The sequence below is a fragment of the Saccoglossus kowalevskii genome, chromosome 2 (genome assembly GCF_978046115.1).
Source record: "Saccoglossus kowalevskii chromosome 2, keSacKowa6.1, whole genome shotgun sequence".
NCBI lineage: Eukaryota > Metazoa > Hemichordata > Enteropneusta > Harrimaniidae > Saccoglossus > Saccoglossus kowalevskii.
Genome location: NC_140642.1, coordinates 6,823,852 through 6,843,675, shown reverse-complemented (window position 1 = coordinate 6,843,675; position 19,824 = coordinate 6,823,852). Strand labels below are relative to the sequence as shown.

At 33.9% G+C, this 19,824-nt stretch overlaps 1 protein-coding gene across 1 annotated transcript in view; it reads right to left on the bottom strand.

Moving 5' to 3' along the window:
* Positions 1-17,593, bottom strand: part of LOC100375904 (usherin) — a 49,358-nt gene extending 31,765 nt beyond the window's left edge. The window contains exons 1-19 of the mRNA XM_085504456.1: positions 17,115-17,593; positions 15,731-15,890; positions 14,471-14,603; positions 10,792-11,129; positions 10,367-10,558; positions 9,339-9,544; positions 8,282-8,375; positions 6,234-6,557; positions 5,462-5,654; positions 4,926-5,224; positions 4,404-4,653; positions 3,973-4,086; positions 3,659-3,851; positions 3,147-3,310; positions 2,610-2,771; positions 2,203-2,406; positions 1,179-1,472; positions 782-1,051; positions 472-638 (exon numbers count right to left, since the gene is read on the bottom strand). Coding sequence (XP_085360582.1) covers positions 472-638; positions 782-1,051; positions 1,179-1,472; positions 2,203-2,406; positions 2,610-2,771; positions 3,147-3,310; positions 3,659-3,851; positions 3,973-4,086; positions 4,404-4,653; positions 4,926-5,224; positions 5,462-5,654; positions 6,234-6,557; positions 8,282-8,375; positions 9,339-9,544; positions 10,367-10,558; positions 10,792-11,129; positions 14,471-14,603; positions 15,731-15,890; positions 17,115-17,593 — 4,236 coding nt within the window. The remainder of the gene's footprint in view (positions 1-471; positions 639-781; positions 1,052-1,178; positions 1,473-2,202; positions 2,407-2,609; positions 2,772-3,146; positions 3,311-3,658; positions 3,852-3,972; positions 4,087-4,403; positions 4,654-4,925; positions 5,225-5,461; positions 5,655-6,233; positions 6,558-8,281; positions 8,376-9,338; positions 9,545-10,366; positions 10,559-10,791; positions 11,130-14,470; positions 14,604-15,730; positions 15,891-17,114) is intronic.
* Between the last annotated feature and the right edge of the window lie 2,231 nt (positions 17,594-19,824).

Sequence of the window (19,824 nt, the reverse complement as noted above, 5' to 3'; positions counted from 1 at the left end):
ACAAACATACTTGTATTAAACTTAATGTAATATTTCCTGACAATACCTACCATACTGACTCTATTAGTAGAGCATAAGATTATATTTAATGACAGAGATACCGTATGTCTCTTGTCAAAATAAGTTGTATGTTAATGATACAGTATACATTAAATGCAATATTTGATTTAATGTGCACTTTTATTAAGATGTAAATACAATAGAGTAAATATGGTAAATATTTTCACCATTGATGTTAACTTATAAAATGAGAACACTTATTTTTAGTTTTAAATTGGTTTAAAGATGAGAATAAAACATCAAAATCATTTCATTAAAATCAATTTTTGTATTTACATGGAAGACATTTTTAATCTGAGACTTTTCGAGGCTTGAAATTAGTGAAAAAGATTGATAACCCTTAATTTTTTTTGTATACATGCAAAATTTATTACATATCTGATAATTTTATAAAGTGAAGTGACAACATACCTGTGGAATCATTGGTGGACCAAATGGATCAGTGTTGGACATCATCCAATAGACATTATAGACAGTAATAAGACCTTGACTTTGATCATTACTTGGTTTCTGCCATGTAACACTTAGTGTACTACTTGACACAGTCAATATCACAGGAGTTGGCATTGATAAAGGTGCTGAGACACAAAAAAATAAAGGAAATAAGATAATGACAAATGACAAAGTAACAATCCAATTCTACAACATTGAGAGCCGTTACTGTTAGGAATTTCAATTGTCGTTTCTAGTAGCAACAAGAAATACTACTACATGCATTTACCTGCTTCTAGAGTAGTGGCAATACTCCAAGCACTTTCTGTAGAGCCGACTGAATTCCTAGATGCCACTTTGAATTCATACTGTGTGTAGGGTGACAGATCCTCAACTGTGTACTGTGTAGCTGGTGGGTCAACTGGATCATCTAGAGGACTCAGAGTAGGTCTTGGATTGTACCATCCAGCAGGAAAAAATATACGACTTTCCTCTGGGTCTCTGGTGCCATCAGGACCAAGGGCACCTCTCATGAATAACTCATAGTGTGTGATGACACCTGAAAATAAAATCACAGGATATCAAGATATATATTCAGGATATTATCATCATTTACTTGGTACTGACACCAATATCACTTTTCTGAACTTTTAATTAATTTCACACACAAAGCAAAAACGACTTACCATTAGGTGCCATTGGAGGTTGCCACAACACAAATATTTCAGTAGAGCTTAATGGCGTAGCTATCGGTGGCAGTTGCATTTGAGGAGCTGCTTGTGGTGTGATGACTATCACCGGTACACCAGTACCACATCCACTGTCAATGCAGACAGTCAATGTGAAGGTATAATTGGTGAACGGGATAAGTGTTGATACCTGCACGTAGGTATTTAGACCGTTGTAATATTCAACGGGGAAATCAGGCTCGCTAAGTGAAACTGAGCTCAGTGTATAACTTAAGATTGGACCATTTACATCTAAAAAGCAAGACAAAGAATATGACAAATATTAATTACGGTACTGGTAATTAATACTCTTGTATATAGTACATGTTAACTTTAACTTGAATCTAAGTTTGTGACATTCCCAGATATTTACATACAAAATTGAGGATATCCGTGCTTGTTTTAGTTGTCTACAAAGAAATCAACTTGAAAATGGTGAATATTGCCTTCTCAATTCAAAGTTGTTGTCTACGCACTACTGCCTATTTTTGACATCTATCCATATTGAATAAAACAAAGCAAGATAAGTTTATGGCATTTTCCCATACCAACAAATAGTGCATGAATATCAATAATTGGTGATTTTCACAAACCAACTGTTAACATTTCTTTAAGATGATGATATGCCATCAATTATGATAGGAGATGCAGTTTTGAAATCACATAACGAATTGTGAGATGATGACACAAGGTAAATTTTTAGAAATATGAATGCAAATGTTTAGTGTTCTTCTCTTGTTGTTTTACTCGAGTATCGTAAGTGTTTTTGCGTGGACTATGCATTTTGCATTTTCGAGAACAGTAATAATTTCAATCATTTTTGTTTAAGCAATTAAACTTTTCCAAGGTGAAGTATGATGTATACATGGAACTCATAGGATCTTCATCAAATATCAACCTACAGATATATGATAAATACATATTAATAATTTGGTAATAATATATAAAAATGTTTGTTTGCAAGCAATTGACAATGACATACCATTGGGTCTAGACCATGTAAAATCAGCTGATCTAGCTTGTATGTTACTGACAATCAGTATATCAAAACCATTAGGAATGTTATCAGGTGTTCTTGCTGTGACTGATGGACTCTGAGTTGAACCAGCGGTGTTGGCAGTCACAATATAGTAAATATACTCTGTGTATGGTTGGATATTCTGTGTATCTATGTATTCCTGGGTCACTGTAAAACAGAATACATCATATTTATTACTACAACATACAACTACAATTTATTTTTTAAAAAAGGAATTGCTATATAGTGTTAACGCATCACTTGCTGACAACATTAGCAATTCCAGTGTGTGAACGGCAAGTAATAGCAGGATAAGAAAGCTGTAACTACTAACGGTGAAGTTTGAGCAGCAAGATAAATAAATGTCCTACCAAGTGGGTCAGAATTCGTAATTCCTTGAAACAATAAGACATCATCTCTGAACAGACTGTAAGATTGTATAGCACCATTCGGTTCATCAGGTGGTTCCCATGTTAGCTTAATAGAATATGGACTCAATGCTTCCCAAGTAGGAGCTGGCTGTTGTGATGGAGCTGAAAAAAGATTTTACAGTTAGATTTATACAATGCTAGTGTAATTTCACCCCTGGGAATTATGTGCTATAATGTTGTTTGGGATTTCAATATTTGGAATTATTTACTTATTATTTACACATGATTAGAAAGAGTGCAGAGTTTCATTTGCATATGGCTTCCATACAGAAAGATGCAGTTTTATTTGCATATTAGGAAGAATGCAGAGTAACATTTGTGTTACTATGTAAAAAGAGTGCAGAGTTAAATTTGAATATGATTTGCATATTATGAAGAGTGCAGAGTTTAATTTACATACATGTATGATCTCCATACGTTTTCAAAAAATTAATCTTCATTGAAAATCATCAGATAAAAGTTGATGGTTTCGCTTACATTTTGTACAGCCATAAGGATTTCCAGCATCCAGATTGCTACTTCCTGGTATACAAGTATCACACTTGACTCCCATGACATACTGCTTACACTGACAGACACCAGAGTTGACATCACACCCTGTACCCACACTGCCAGCAATATTACAATTACATGAGGTACATCTATAAAAATTAAAAGAAAAAACACAGCAGGTTGTTAGAATACAATGACTTCACAAATTCACAAATATGTGAATAATTTGTCATGAGTCATTTGAATCGCCAATATAGAATTCAACATTTCCCAAATGATCAGCCATAATTAGCTGAACAACCCACACTTTGTTACAACCATGTTATTAATTAAATCAGCCATCAATATTTGTTTTAAGCTTATGATTATATACATAGCTATAAGATTACAATGATGTATCCAATTCGAAAGAATAAACTAGAACAGATACACAAAATATTAGAAAATTGAGGAATTGCTAAACTTTTTCAAGTTAAGTATTTATGAATCATACTTACGTCCCAGTTGCATCATTGAAATTATAATATCCAGTTAGACATGTGTTACACTGCCTTCCAGACACACCAGCACCATTACCTTTACATACACACTGCCCACCTGTACTGCTACATGTGGTGCCCGGTAGTGTGGCTATCGGATGACAGGCACACAGCAAGCAACCACGGCCATTGTTATCGGGTAAATAATAACCTGAAAAATGAGCAAGGACAGCACAAAGTGACAAAACAATGTCATTAGTTATGAAAATATGAAATATAACATATCTTATTGCAATGGCAACACAGAAAACCAAAGAGTAAAATAATCTTACCTGAACTACAGCTATTACACTGTCTTCCTTCTCGACCAGTCAAACATGCACATTGTCCACTGTTTTGATCACATACCAGATCAGTGGGTGACACCTGATCACCAAATAAAGTACCTACAAAACAAAATACCGTAATACTAATTACATTACATCAGTGAACATCTTATTAGTGATCTAGTCCAAGAAATGGTAAAATGCAATAGCTATTAGTAAATAATATACTGCCTGGCCAATGTTAAGCACAAACTAAAAAGCTTGAAAGATAATAATTAGCATATAATTTGCATAATTAACATGGTGGAAGTCATCAAAAGTCTATGAGACCATATATTAAAATGTGGAGTACTTAAAACTATTGTATTTTTATCTCAAAAATCATTAAGAGTCTTAGCATATTTTGGGGTTTAGTACCCAATCTCTGCTTTTCATACCTGATGCATCACAGTTACACGCCTGGCAACCATCAGGATTAGACACACTCAATCCCCAGCTATTACCCTGGCACTGATTACATGTCATTCCCTGTACCAGTGGTTTACATGGACACTGGGCAGTTGATTTATCACACACAGTGGATCCAGCCAATGTACCATCAGTATTACAACCACATGGCATGCAGCCATCACCATTGCTGCTCAGTAGACTGTGGTAGTCATCTTTACATTCGTTACATTTAGTACCCTGTTGGGATACAAATATAAATTGATAAGTAATAACAACGACAAGGTCATAAGATCCTATATGTATTTTGCGCCCAGTGAATCATTTCAATTCATAATAAACAAAAACAAAATCACATGATTTTATTTATATGTAAACTCAATCTAATCACAAAGTGCAAAGTTGAATTATATTAGACTGTTGTTTTATCTGTATGGATGGCACACAAGAGATATAAACACTTTGAAGCCAATCCAGACAGACACATTAGCTCAACCATGAATTGTACTCACCTGTACATTAGCTTTACAAACACACTGTCCAGTAACTTGGTCACATGTTATACCAGGCAGACTCCCACTAGGATCACAATCACATGGCTTACAACCACCACTATCCAATCCATAGTAATTATCTTTACATGAATTACACTGTAATCCCATGGTTGTTAGTTGACATTGACATTGACCACTCACTGGATCACAGTATTGACTGGTAGAACCAAATGGGTCACAGTTACACGGGTCACAGCCAAGTGGGTTATTAATATCCAGGTTTTTGTAACCATAGTTACACTGATTGCAGTTAATTCCTGTAAAAAGAAAATTATTAGAGACACATCACAATTTTAACAAGTATTTCAATAAATAAAATACTACTGTAGATGGTGCATAGAAGTATACACAACCCAAAAATTGCATTTATTGTGCGCAGAATCATAAAAATATAACTTTTACTTATTTTTATCATTGACACATCTATGTCATTTATGTAAGTGTATACACTACTAATAGAGCAAATACAGTATCTAAACTTTCCCATGACTTACCTATAACATTGGTTTTACAAACACAGTCACCAGTATTCTGCTGACATGAACCAGATCCAATAGAGCCTGCTGGACTACACACACAAGATGAACATCCATTAACATTGGAGGACTGAAGATTATAATATCCAGTCTTACAAGTGTCGCACTGACGACCGGTAACGTACAGTTTGCAGTTACACTGCCCTCCCACCTGAAATCAACAGAATATGAAATATGAAATTGAACTATGGTTTTTATAAGATATTCATATACAAGGGTGTGATATGTGATTAATATTTAATATGAATTTATGAATTTAATTTAAACACAAATACTACACCTACATTTGTGAAAATACTTATGCAAATTACTTTTTGTTTTAGAATGAAATAATAGTCTCGCTCATTGCTGTTGACGCAATCAAACATTTCTAAGCTCCCACTGCGTTCTGCCATACTATTGGTTAGAACTATGTTTGATTAATGTGCATGGAATACAATCACTCTCAAATGCTTACAAAGCGCTTAAGTTCATTGCTTGTGAGATCTTTATTGCATACATGGTTATGAAAGTTGCAAATCTTACTTTTATAGATTCTTGGTTGAATTTAATATATAAACTAGTAAAATGTCATATAAACCAATCATAATTAATGTTAGGACATACAAGATGGGTTTTTATTGTCAAAATTTGATGAAATATTTTTTTCGTAAGGCACTTAATAATAGCTTTCAAAAAAGTCTGTATAATGAAACAATAGAGGAAGGTTGAAAAAATGAAGGCTGCATACCTTAGCACAATCTCCACCGTCAACTACACCAGCAATATTACAGCTGCATGCTGAACACACGTCTATCGCATCAAGTGACTTCCCTAGTTCTCGGTAATAATTCGTCTTACACTGATCGCATCGATTACCAGCAGTGTTATGTTGACAGTTAGTGCAGACGCCACCACCACCTCGGTTATGATCATTAGGAAACGGATCTTCAGATTCAATATAAGAACAACTTGTTGCATGTCCATAACACTCACACGGTTTGCAGTTGTAAGCATTGACTTGGTCTCCATAACGAAATGGTTTGTCATTGTATAGCGGTTTACAACGTTCACACTAAAAAAAATAATACACAAAATATTTAGAAAAACATTGTTTTGCAGCTATCGTTCACACTCCATCTCAATTTCCAATGACCAGGTTTCATGACTTGATGGTCACATTTTTGGAGTTTCGAAAGCTTATTTCAGTATCGCAACATCAGGATTCATCCTGAGTGAATAACAGACCATGTTGCATACGTTCGCCATGCACTCTGAAATTAATGCGAGTTTTCTCACAAAAGCATGAACAAACTACAATACCAATCACAAGTTTTTACACGCATATTTTAATAAATTTCATCAATGCCCTGTAAAAACACTTGGGCTTATACTCTGGGATGCCCTCAACACTATAAATCTCTAAAAATTGAGGGGTGGGCTTATACTCTGGGAGGGGCTTATGATCAGGAAAGTACAGTATATTTATCTTATATTCTAAATGTATTCATCTGTGGATAAGCAAACTTGTTGTATATAATTAAGGAATTAGGCCACTACAAACAAGTACCCGGGGTAATGTCACTGTAATTCCATACACAATTCAGGTATTAGAAAGGTCAAAGGTATCACCATACTCAGTCACATTCAATATATGGAAGATAAACGTCTGTTCTAAATGACAACTGCAATACACTGAATGAAGGTCAAAACAGAAAAATCATTTTCATCCAAACACTATCTTGTACCTATGCTTGCTTAACTTAGGTGAAAAAGATTCAAAATTATGTACAGAATTCCTTAAAATTATCATTTTGCTATAAGCTAAATAAAAATTACAATGACTGATGGATTAATGATGTTTATTAGCATAAAATGGTATCCCATGATTCCATGGTGTGCTCCCAGGGACTGATAGCTTCCCCTTTATAAAACTATGTACCAGTAAAACACCAGAAACAGAAATTCATCCCCTTTGTCTGTGCTGTCTATAATCTGGATTTGACTTTCATTGAAACACCATAGTGCATTAACATTCCTTAGAGGGGATGTATCAGTAGCCATATAATAATTATGTAATATTAATCGTGACATAAAAAGACTAATGTGAACAGAAAACTAGGCTTAAACACAAGCACTTTATAATAGTGACCATTCACAATGTAAGTAAATTGGGGTTCTAAACTGCATTCTCACATTACAGGTGCTTATTTAATTACCATGCACAACTAATGTCAGTGTTATGCTTTCTAGAGTGAGAACATGATAAAGACAGTTTGTAAAATATTTCATCAGACCCTTGACTTGACGTATGTGAGATGTTCCCCTAGTATGACATATCCCCCCCTGATAAGAGTGATATATGATCGGTGACAGCTGGTTATGAACGGCACATGGAGTTTACCGGTAATCCCATGAACCAGCCTCATGATTACATATGTTACAAGTTAGAATAATTAAAACTTTGCATTCACTATGAATCAATACAGAAAATGTAATTATTTATGATCTTGGTATTATTTTTTATCATCTAAACTAGCATTGTTGTTATTTAAAAATAAAAAAAAAAAAATATTTTTCTAACCAAGATGAAATTTCTTTTATATACCGGTATATATTTGAAATTAGAAATAACAATAACTGACAATTTACTTTTAGTTTTATATGTATTGTACTTTATTACTAACATTTTATTGCTGTCAACCAATGGAAACTATTTCTAAGGATGCAATAAATTCATTATTATTATATTATTATATATTAAGTGTTTTCTGAGTATCTATTTTTGGTTCAACTTACCATAGTTCCCTCGGTATAACTGTCTGCCAAGCAATCACATTGGTAGGGGTTTGTGCTCATATCGCATGTACTGCCGTGTCCATGACAATTACACCTGTCAACAATCATGTATAATACGTCAGTAAAAAAAAATTTATAAGAGTGATTGTATACAGTATAGCACACAAAATCATAAGTTTATATATGGAATGTTTTTCTGCAGTATTATATAGGAAATGAACCTATTAAAACTATTTCTGGTGATTTTTTTGTGTCTTTCCACATTATTGAAAAAAAAGTCTTTTTCAAATAAGTACCGGGTAAAAAGAAGAAAAAACAATAACACTGTGAAATTAGAACCACTGCAAATGTTTTGATGTGTTTACATCAAGCAATCAGACAATACTTTCTGAATAAAAGCCTCAAACAAAAGATACAGAGCTTCAAAGTCGAGGCATATCATGTTGCATTGCACGTCCTCAGTTGGCCAGACGGGAAATTGCGTAAATGTTTAGATGGTCTTCTGTCATTTTTTTTGTGGAGAATGTAGAATGGCGAAATGAAGTAATACAACCTAGTCTTAATACACAAATAATTTGTCAATGCTATTCACACTTGACAAATTCAATAATTAAAATGAAACTTTGTTGAGTATATTTATTTCCAATGTCTTGTATCAAACAACAATACACTGCCCTTAAATCAAAATTAATTAGCAATCTCAAAGTTTAAATCATCAGTTTTGTCCATCCTGCATTTCAGTTTATTTTCAGTGTTTTGACGAGTTGAATGTAAAATTATAGGAACAAAGGTATATTCGCTGGATTTTATTTCCACTGAATCATCCCTACAGCAAAACAAGCTAAAATGTAAATTACAAAACTGTTTGATAGGTCAAAATAAGTGACATTTCAATGATTCAGTATAAAACAAACACAATTTTTATTTTAAATGCGTTTCTATTTCAGATGTGCTTTTAATGGAACAATGTGTTGTATGCATAGCAACATGGCATGATAATTGTGAGGACTTGATATAAACAAATTGACCTCTTACAAGATTAATGAAAATAACTTACCTCGCACTGACAGTAATTTCTTCTATTCCAAAATAGTTATGTCTGGGATTGGTCACATAGTAATGTCCTTGCAGTCGTAGTCTAATCTGCGTAGCTTTGACAAACTCTAACAGTTCTGGAGTATTATAGAAATCATTGTATCCGGGACGAGCCACTGGTTCTGGTGCAAGTAGCTGAAAGGTGATGTTACCTTTGGAATATGGGATCTGATCATCTGCAGTACTGGCAAGTAGAAATTAATATGAAAATTGATGTTACAAACAGAAATAACATTTTCAGAACATATCTTTCCATAGTTATATACAATGTACATATATTAATTAATCAAATTTTTTATTTTTCCAGGACACTAATGAAATACGTAAACATGAATCTAACCAGTATAATGTTGACATACTCTGTTATATTGATCTATATGATTCATATCACAAACTAACACATGTCAAATTATTCTGTACTTGGCATTTGATGGTCATGAAAAATATCTAGGAACGAACATGAAATTCAGTATACAGGTTGTTAAATTTGTTCATCGCTGTTGACGACTAGACCCAATCATCAAACAAAGAGTTATCATAGTTATTGTTATCTTTTTATTGTTAATTTCAGATGCCCAGTTTCAAAGGTACAAAAACTGTGGCATAAAACACACACATTTTGGGGAACTACAACTTTAGCATTTAGTGTTTGTGAAATGCAATATCTGGTATAAATTTGATGAAAAAAGTCCTCGCAATGATGGTTTTCATGTTGCAATAACACAAGAAAGTGCTACTATATTGTGCGCACCATGAAGGTGAGAGTGATCAGTAAAGTAGGAATCGTCATAATAAATAATTAAATAAAACACAATCATAGAACATCTGAGAAATATTTGGCATGAAAACATTTTTCACATTTTAATTTCTGCAATTTTTCATCACTTGCTTTTCATGAATGTTAACACGTAACCCATAGAGACAAGTCACATGATTTATACCAACCAATAGTAATGTACGCATGCATATAGATACAATTTCACTTTATACATACCCTGTAAACTGCAAACAATTTACTGATGTAGACTGCAGTAATGGTCCATCATTGGGAAGACCAAACTGAGATAAACAGTCTTGCGCTAAATACTGCCAGTCTTCCCATGACAACGCATCACTCTTCTTCCTTTGTATCGTTAACGCCGTAGGCTGTGGACTGTAAAACTGTAGTACTACATAGAATACCTACAATGAAATAGACATTGTTTACATTTTAGGAAACTCTTTGATTTGATAAGTTTATATCAAATCAAGCTCACAAGGTTTAAATATTATTCAAAATTTTCACAACTATGAATAAATTTTTTGTTATCCCATTAATACTTTTATTAGATATTACCATCAGCAAATACCTGTTATGTAATAGTAATTTTAGACAGCACTTTTCAAATATGATATAAGGTCCAATAATTATTTACCTGGTACTGTCCATTATTCAGGTCAATAACAATAGTGATGTCATCAAGAAAAGCTGATATCCAGTAACTGCTAAGATCCCCATCGTTGGCGAATGTTAACGGATGTGCAAACTGATTAACTCGCCATTCAGCATTGCTTGTGGTATCAGGTTCATCGTTCTTGATGCAGAAACGTGAATCAGTAGGATTGACCCTTGGATGGCTGTCTGGACAACGACATTCAGACTGCACATGGACAGATAACCAAGTACCGGTGGCAATAAAGTGAATCTCTCTGTTTGTTAATGTCAGGCTATAGAATTGAAATTCTTGCATTCGACCAATGTATTGAGAGGCACCTGTAATAAAAGTGAGTGAAATCCATGAACACATTCTGAATTTAAAAAATTATAGAAAACCATTACATTGTATGTCATGGATTACGATGTAACTATGACTACAGACATATGCACCATGTATCTATGACCATATGAAATTACCCAATTGTTCTACTTTTAAAATTTTCTTAAAATAATCCATCTTGAAATATGACCATTTATTTAAATTAACTTGACATACACTTTAAAAGTGAAAGCACACATTATGTGTACGGATATCGACACAACACCAGCATGAATTGAAATGTATCATTATATCAATTTCTCTCTACATTGATCACATCAGAATAAACGGGGTGGAGTTCTGTATATTCATTCACCGATTAAAGTTTTTCTACTCATGTTCATTTCCTCTATTATGATGCGTATGATCTATGATTGTCGTTGACTTTACACGGTGTAAAATAAATAGGGTCAAATAACTTGTAAAGAATAGAATGCACAATGGTTTCTCTCAAGTCATGTCTATTCTTGTTTCACACAATACATAACAATACATGTATTGTTGAGCTCAATGAAGCAGAAAGAACTCCAACTACAGGATACTGGCTCATTCAGTACATGTATACAATATGCCAACAGACAGCACAGCAAGTGTTTGAGGAGAGTTGAAATATCAAGTAACATAAAGTAGTCCAAGTTACTAATATTTGTTGTATGAACTTTTCACAAGTATATATTTTAATGTTTTAAAAAAAAATCGGGGTCCCCATCCCTGACTTGCAACTGGAGAGCCAATTTATGACTCTGTATGCACAAAATGCACACAAAATAATTAAATAACGAAAGTCCAATTTTTGAAAATGTTATGAAATTAACTTAATTAATAGAACATTTCCAGACTATAATACTGCATTTGCTCTATTAGTACAAGTAGTGTATATGAATACAAAAATGACAGAGCTGTGCATGTACATGCAATTTTTGCCTTATGTGAGCTTTTATTAAAAATGCGCATGTATTGGGTAATAGAGAAAATACAGCATATAAAATGGTTGCCATTTAACATAATACATAATGATAGACATAGATGTTATCCTGTTTCCATGGAAACAAGACCATCTTTCCTCAAATTATACACTTCATTGGTACAATCTGGTATAATCTGTAAAATACTAAAAAAGCTGTTTTTACTTCCCTCTACATCAATTTGGAGCAGAATCCCTTTTTTTATGAAAAATTCCTTTGATATGTTTTAAAACAATGTAAAAAAAAAAAATTCTATTTGGTGTAATTGTTCTTATATTATATTTATTGGTCTGTAATGTGGAGGTATAGAATGGTTAAGTAAACATTTTCCATAGAGTCTATAAGAGAAATAATAATATAATAATAAATAACCATGTGCATTTTACCCAAGAAAAGTGGTTTTACACTGTACCATGTTAAGTGACAGATAATCACCACAAACTGACATTGTTCAACATATTATCATACAGCACTATGAATGCACCATGTCATGGGGACATATGCATATAGAGACGGCGACACCCACATCTGTTGCCCAGCGTGATGCGTAGTTTGAATAATCGGGTAATCTCATGAGTGTATAATTCCATATGAAGGACCACAATGAAAGCGTAGGCAACCGTGAACATAAACATGAAAACAATTACACTTGGTGACAAACCAATTTATCTCTCTCCAAAAGAATTACCCAAATATGTGCACATCATGAACTTACAGAGATTATTTGAAAAACTCATTCACATCAATTCATCTATCAATTGTTAAAAACTGTGGACGATTTACATGACAATACGGTATGTTAATTATATTGAACTTGTTTATTAAAATTATAGTTTTAAATATCATGCTTGGTTTATATTCACTTATTTCACTGATAGTTAAAACAGTGAATACTTAAATTTAACATTATCGTTTTATTCAAACCCCAAGTTAATATCTCAGCAACATCAAATCCACGAAAATTAAATAAAGTGAACATTTCTCTTTGTACAGTAGTCACACTATGATACTACAAAGAAATATCTATAGAGAACACTGAATTATCACACGTTATCAATGTGATATTTTCAACATTTTTAAATCAACAGCTTATAATATGCTTATAATAGAGCTTTACTTCAACCATGATATAGAATATAAGTAATCATTTTGAATGAAAAATTCAGCATGTGACAGTCAGAGATACAATTATCACTTTACAACAGCAGGTTATTTTATTAAATTAGGCTATCGTTGAACATCGAATTATATTCAAAATTGAACTATTATTTTTTTTTAAATTGTATCTTTTTACAGGCAAATATGATTGACAGTAATCCAATGCATGAAGAGAGGAAACTAATGGTGTATCAGATATTCAGTCAAAACAAAGAATTTCTCCCTATTTGTATACTAGAATAAATGACAAACAGAAGAATGATCACATTATACTTGCTATTTATAAATCAATAATAGAAAGGAAGGTACTATAGTGATAAAAATAACCAGTCTATATGTTGTAAGTACAGTGTACAGATAATCATGATGTCTTCTTGAATCCAAGCTTGAAATCATAAAACAATATCAGTAAGAGTTTTGTTATTATATTTTCAAGTGTTCTAAATTATGGCATACTAGAAAGGACGATGAGTAGAGATATATTGTTGCTATTCTATCTGTCCAACAACAATAAAAAACTAATCCAAATAAAAATGAAGTATAATGCAGCTGAAAGTTTGGAAATAATACCAAATTAAAACAACAACTGCCAGAATACAGAAAACACCAAATGCTCTTGGACATGTATAAATGCAAGCACAGAGGTCAATCCACGACTGATGCAGACTAAATGACATCATAGAGGTCAATAGGTGAATGAATGACATCATAGAGGTCAATCGGCGAATGAGTGACATCATAGAGGTCAATAGGTCATTGAACTACAACATGTCTCGCAATGATATGTGTTATCAGTTGTAAATACACAATGACACATACATTGGGTGTGGCATTCAATAATTTGTATGTATGCCACCACATTTACTCACCAGTCAGCGTTTTATACTACCACCACAGATTTTTTTATAGGTCAATCCAACCACTTAATGCCCAACAAATTTACGAAAATACCGATTATTATGCAAAACCTGACACCAATCACTTCTGTAAGTATAAATTGAATTATGATCTGGGGAAAAGACGATCATATAATTAATGAAATTTTCTTCCTAGCAAATGAAAAGCATTACCGGTAATACACTAATTGTTCATAATTACAAATTAAATATACAAATCAGTAACCATACTTGAAAGTTCAGCTTGGGAGAACAATTATAAATTCATGTAATACTAACCATTCAATCTTTGTCCAACTCTAATGGTGGCACTATTGGAATCTACGATAGGTCCCATCAAAGTCTGTGTATCGTAAGGACTTCCATCGGATTCAAGACCATTGATGAAAACACTGATTTTAGCATCATAAATCTAGATAACAAGAAAACAATAATTACAGGACCAGTAGATGCAGTGTTATTTGGGAATGAAAGCAGTGAATTACAAAATGCGGTGACCTCATAGATGGGTAAGCTTTGCAGTGTCTGATCAATAATTTTGACGCAATTCACCTACACTTACCCTAGTCTTGTTCTATAAGGATAATTTACACTGATCTATGCTGGTGTTAGATAATAACTTTATTCAGCTAACTTGGTATAATCTAACTATACTGCCCTAGCTAAAGAAAATTGATACAAACACAATGATTATTCAGTAATATATTTAGCACTTACCCCAAGCTATTGGAGGTGGTTATTTTCATTACAACATACATGTATATGCATTGCATAACAGAAAGAATCAAGAATGAAAAACTAACAAAAGTACACCAGTTTAAGAGCTCATTTAAAGGAAAATAACAGTTTTTGGTTGATTTTTACCAACACCCATTTACTGAATTGTAACAAACTGGCCTTTATTGAGTGGTTATTGCACATTTTACATACAGTGCAGTTCGAGCATAACACTTTAATAGCTAGCTTTAGGATGGCTCAAAGCTTCTCAGACTCAAAGCTGTCATTGTGTAGAGTAATCTGCCAAAATATGTCTCATATTAATGACATAGGTAAAAACTACAAAGAATAAGTTGAAACTATTCATGACACTGATATTTAAAGACAAAGCAAAATGAGTTAATATCTAGCTTGGAAATTATCGGTATGCTAGGGGGTACTGCAGAACACCAGCAGTGCATATCGGTATGCTAAATCTAGACTGTACTGCAGAACACCAGCAGTGCATATCTCTCTTATCCATCATTCTGGGATTTTCATAAACATGCTCCACAAAAAAGTTGGTAGTATTACTGGTATTTTGTTACCAATCCAGTTTTGGTGAGGTTATTGACAAAGACTGACAAAATACAGTGAAACATTGACAAGATGTTGGGGTTTTCACATCTCATTTTTATTGTATAAAAGAACATTTTTGATAAAAACACAAATCACTATGATTTGCTCAAAGACAATGGGATAATGACTTGTTCAGTACCAATCTAATCTTAACCATGAATTCTACCCAAGTAGAGAGCTCTGAGGCAATATTTAATGCCATACCTGTATTGCCAAGTTCTGCCATGTACTCAGACTCAGACCTCTTGCTACTGTCAGAGTCTTCAGACCAGAGGCAGTTCTATAATCAAAGTTGATAGTTGTAGTTGACACCATGACAGCGAAGATAATCTCATTATTGGTCGTCTTCTTTTCAATGATTGTTCTATTGGAAAATAACAACAATTATTTTATTTGTCTCTTTGAATTGTTTCATTCAGTCATAGACCTTAGAGTCAGCCAGTCATTCTAAGATCTACATGTATGATTCAGTGAAATAAATTACAGTCAGATACCAATAATAGTTTAAATAACTGCTATTGACCAGGGAGTTATTAAGAAGCAGTGCCAACAATGTCATGCGTCAGAAAAACCACCTAATTTTGTTACAATGAAAATTGTACTGCACTTCTTCAGTGACTCAAATAGAACCTTTGTGAATATGCTACATAGAACCCAAATAGTTTCTATGTTAAAAAATCTTTGAAGTATATGTGGAAGCATTTCATCGAAAAAAAAAACTTTTTTTATTTTTTATCCTACATATGGTGCAAATATGAATCTGAATACCACTTAAAAAAAGCTGGTGACGCAGTGATCCATTACTCTTATTTGTAGATAATTTTTTTCTCATCATTTTCCTCCTGTTTTTTTATTATATTTGAAATGGTTGTATTTTACTTTTTCCTCATAAGATAAGTGAATAATTTTCTCAAGAAACAGACCTCATTTTTTTATTGTAATGCTAATAGTTTATACTAGAATAATCTCGCCTGAGAAAATTAGTAATGTGACATTGTAGTAAATATCCTGCATCCTGAAGTGAACAGGTCAGCTGAATATTAATATCAAATATTGTTGAGGGCATTTTAACAGGAAGCTGTATATATGTATATGGAATCAAATGTATGTGGTAGAGACCACATGTGATAGTGGTGTGCTGGAATGATGCAAACACAAAATTACAAGCCCTTGTGGTAATAAGAATTTGGACGATTTTCATTGAATATCAGCAATAATTTGATGAGATTTAGATCAAACAGGTGGTTCATTAAATCCATGTTTTACAAACTAGACTTGTTCATATTCACTTGATTTGCTTCTTTCATAACTTATTTGTGCAAGAATCAAAGTTAATTATGTTCAACTAAGTATATCAAAACAAGAATTACTAGTTCAGCAAACTGAAATACTCTGTTACAAGGAATTATAACAAAATGTTTCAATTAGAAATTCACTTCCTATGCAGAAGAATCATAATCTTAAAATGATCTTGTGATTTTCAGTCACAAATTTATTTATTTTCATTCACTTTCATGGCAATAAAAGTTCCTTAAAATAGCCCCAATAAATTTATAAATTGTGTTTACTATCGGAAAAAGATACATACCCAGTGGTAGGTGTGTCCAATCTCAACCAGACCGTCAGAGTAAAAGCTCCATTTGACCCGACAATGGGTATAACAGACGGTGTGATATAACACAGGGGGTTATTACGAAATAAATAGGATTGTGATCCAGGTGATGATCCGGGTCTAATACTGCTTGTATCTAACGTGACACAGGTGCCCGATGAACTCAACAACACGGCCGATGGCGATGGCGTCGATATCCTATGTGGACAATCCTGGAGGCAAATACCTTGCTGACAAACAGTCACATAAATTGCATTAACAGAACTTCTACAGTACGCACTACGCACTGATGAACCGTCGGCTAAGTATCCACAGTTTCCTTGATCAGGGATTGTTGAGATAGGTTTTTGTCGTCCTGCGTTGATCAGCTGTGGGAATGAACCCTGTGCACTACATTGGATAAAAATTGTAGCCATGGAACACAACGCTACGAGTAGTAATTTATTTGAATGCATTTTTAGATAGATCCGAATTATCATTGTGATTAGAGTCGTTTAATTCCTAAAAATGCTATACCAGCTGATATGTGCGATAACTTTCACTCTTACCGCTATTGTGTACAGGACGCCATATTTGTTGTGTACATTTCACCGTACGCGTAAACGTGCTTATTGTTTCACTCTTCGCTTCCACAATGTCGCACAAATATTTACAAGTGGTTAAAAATGCAGACTTTCAAACAAGTATTGCCAATATCAGAATGACTGCAAGCAGACAGTGATCGGCGTTGCAACCAGAGAACAGCAAGCAAGCTGCAGTTGTCCAGACAGAGTCGCGCAAATGGTTACCGGTAATCGCCGCAAATGTTTGGCTCCAGTACAAACGACGTAATATCCACAAATTCTAAAACGAAACGTACTCGGCAATTGTGTTATACTTTGTGGACCTCAACACGATATCTCTGGTCTGCACTGAATCAAAATACCATACAATTTGAATTCAAATAGACGAAGGACACGGAAGGCTTTCCCCGTTTGTAAACGGCCTCGCTTTCATAAATGGACACACGCCCAATAACAATAGAAAAGGAGTGAGTCGCCAATTCCCCCTTGGGGAAAAGATATTCGCGTGATGTTTTTTTTTTTTACGCTCGACTCTGTTCATTGCCAAGTTTAACTTTTATTTTAAAAACAAAACCTTGATCATAATTTGTAATGATTCACAATTATACACTAAATGTTGTGACTGTTAGTAGCTATACAACACAATACTGAATATAAAACGGCGGGGTTATCCTAGTAAAAGTAATAGCAAGGTCGACGGTAACAATGACTCACTTGGGTCCATTTCGCGTAAGTATACCGGTAGACAAGAAGATACTAGTAGTTGCGAAAGTCGTTAACGATATTGCTATTGTCTCGTACGCGTGTCAATATGATTACCATGACCTCACGCCCGGGCTCTAGCTGAAACGTGTTATGACTATGGGCAATAGTATAGTAAAAATGCTCCCAAAATTATGATACGAGTAAGACAGAGGATGTATGAACCATAAGCTGTGTGGTCTTTAATTATATATGACTGAATTTCTAGATCAAATTTAAGATGTCTGTGTTGAAACAACTAATTTGAAAGATTGTTGTCATGGATGGAACATCTTAGCACAGTCCCTCTATGATAGAGGGACACATACTGTAATACCATATATCCAGGCCACTGTACATATACCCAATTTGAAGGCCCAGTCTATCCAATGAACCTTGTGATTCATTTGGTGGACTACTACTTGAGGCTACTGAAATACTGAAACAATCATTAAAATTGAGAGTAACAACGACTATGGTAGGGTCTATGCAATGACTTTGAATGAAATATACATTATCAACATTTGACGCAATTTCAGTGTATATGTACAGACAACAATGGTGTTGTACAGTATTGTAGAATACATTTTTTAAATGCTCAAATTAACACAGCAAATATCGAAAACCGGACACAATTCCTGCTCGATGCTGTACAACTGTTTTAACCAGAAGCGCCCTCTCTGTCAGTATAATGTCAAATTTCTCAAGCATGATGGCACTGTTTTACGAGAAGCCCGCCCGTTTACGTGTCGCCCTAGCTGCAGTTCTGTAGCTCCCTGGTTTCGCGTTAACACCACGACGAACAAAATAACCGACAGCGAAACCAAGCGAGCTACAGAACTGCAGCTAGTGTCGCCCGCTTTGCAAACTAATTGAACCCTCCCCATGCAATGCAGACTCCCAGGAATGCACGTTACGTTATCAAATGTAGGCAAAAGGATAAACCCCCGGGATAAACCACTACTTGAATCACCGCCACGGTGTCTATACAAATATCCTTCATTATAACTTCTATCTGCTATTCTTGCGTCGTCATTGGACTGACTGATAATACTAAAAATCAAGTATAACAGCCATTTTAAAAAGAACATTGACTTATGTACATCGTACTTCTGTTCGTAACAACAACATGGAGACCGCCGCCATGACCACCAAGATTAAAAGAAACTGACGTCTATTCGAGCATTTAAAAGTTTTAAAATCAGCTTCAAGCGCTGCATACCTTAAAAAAAACATGTAATTTAGTTATCTGAGTCGCACACTGTGTATTTTGTGTATTTGCACTATTTCATTATGCACATATTTAACTTTTTGGCGTCGTGTTTTTTTTTTTTTTTTTTTTTTACCAATAATCGTTTTTAAGGTAGCGAGAAGTGAAATTT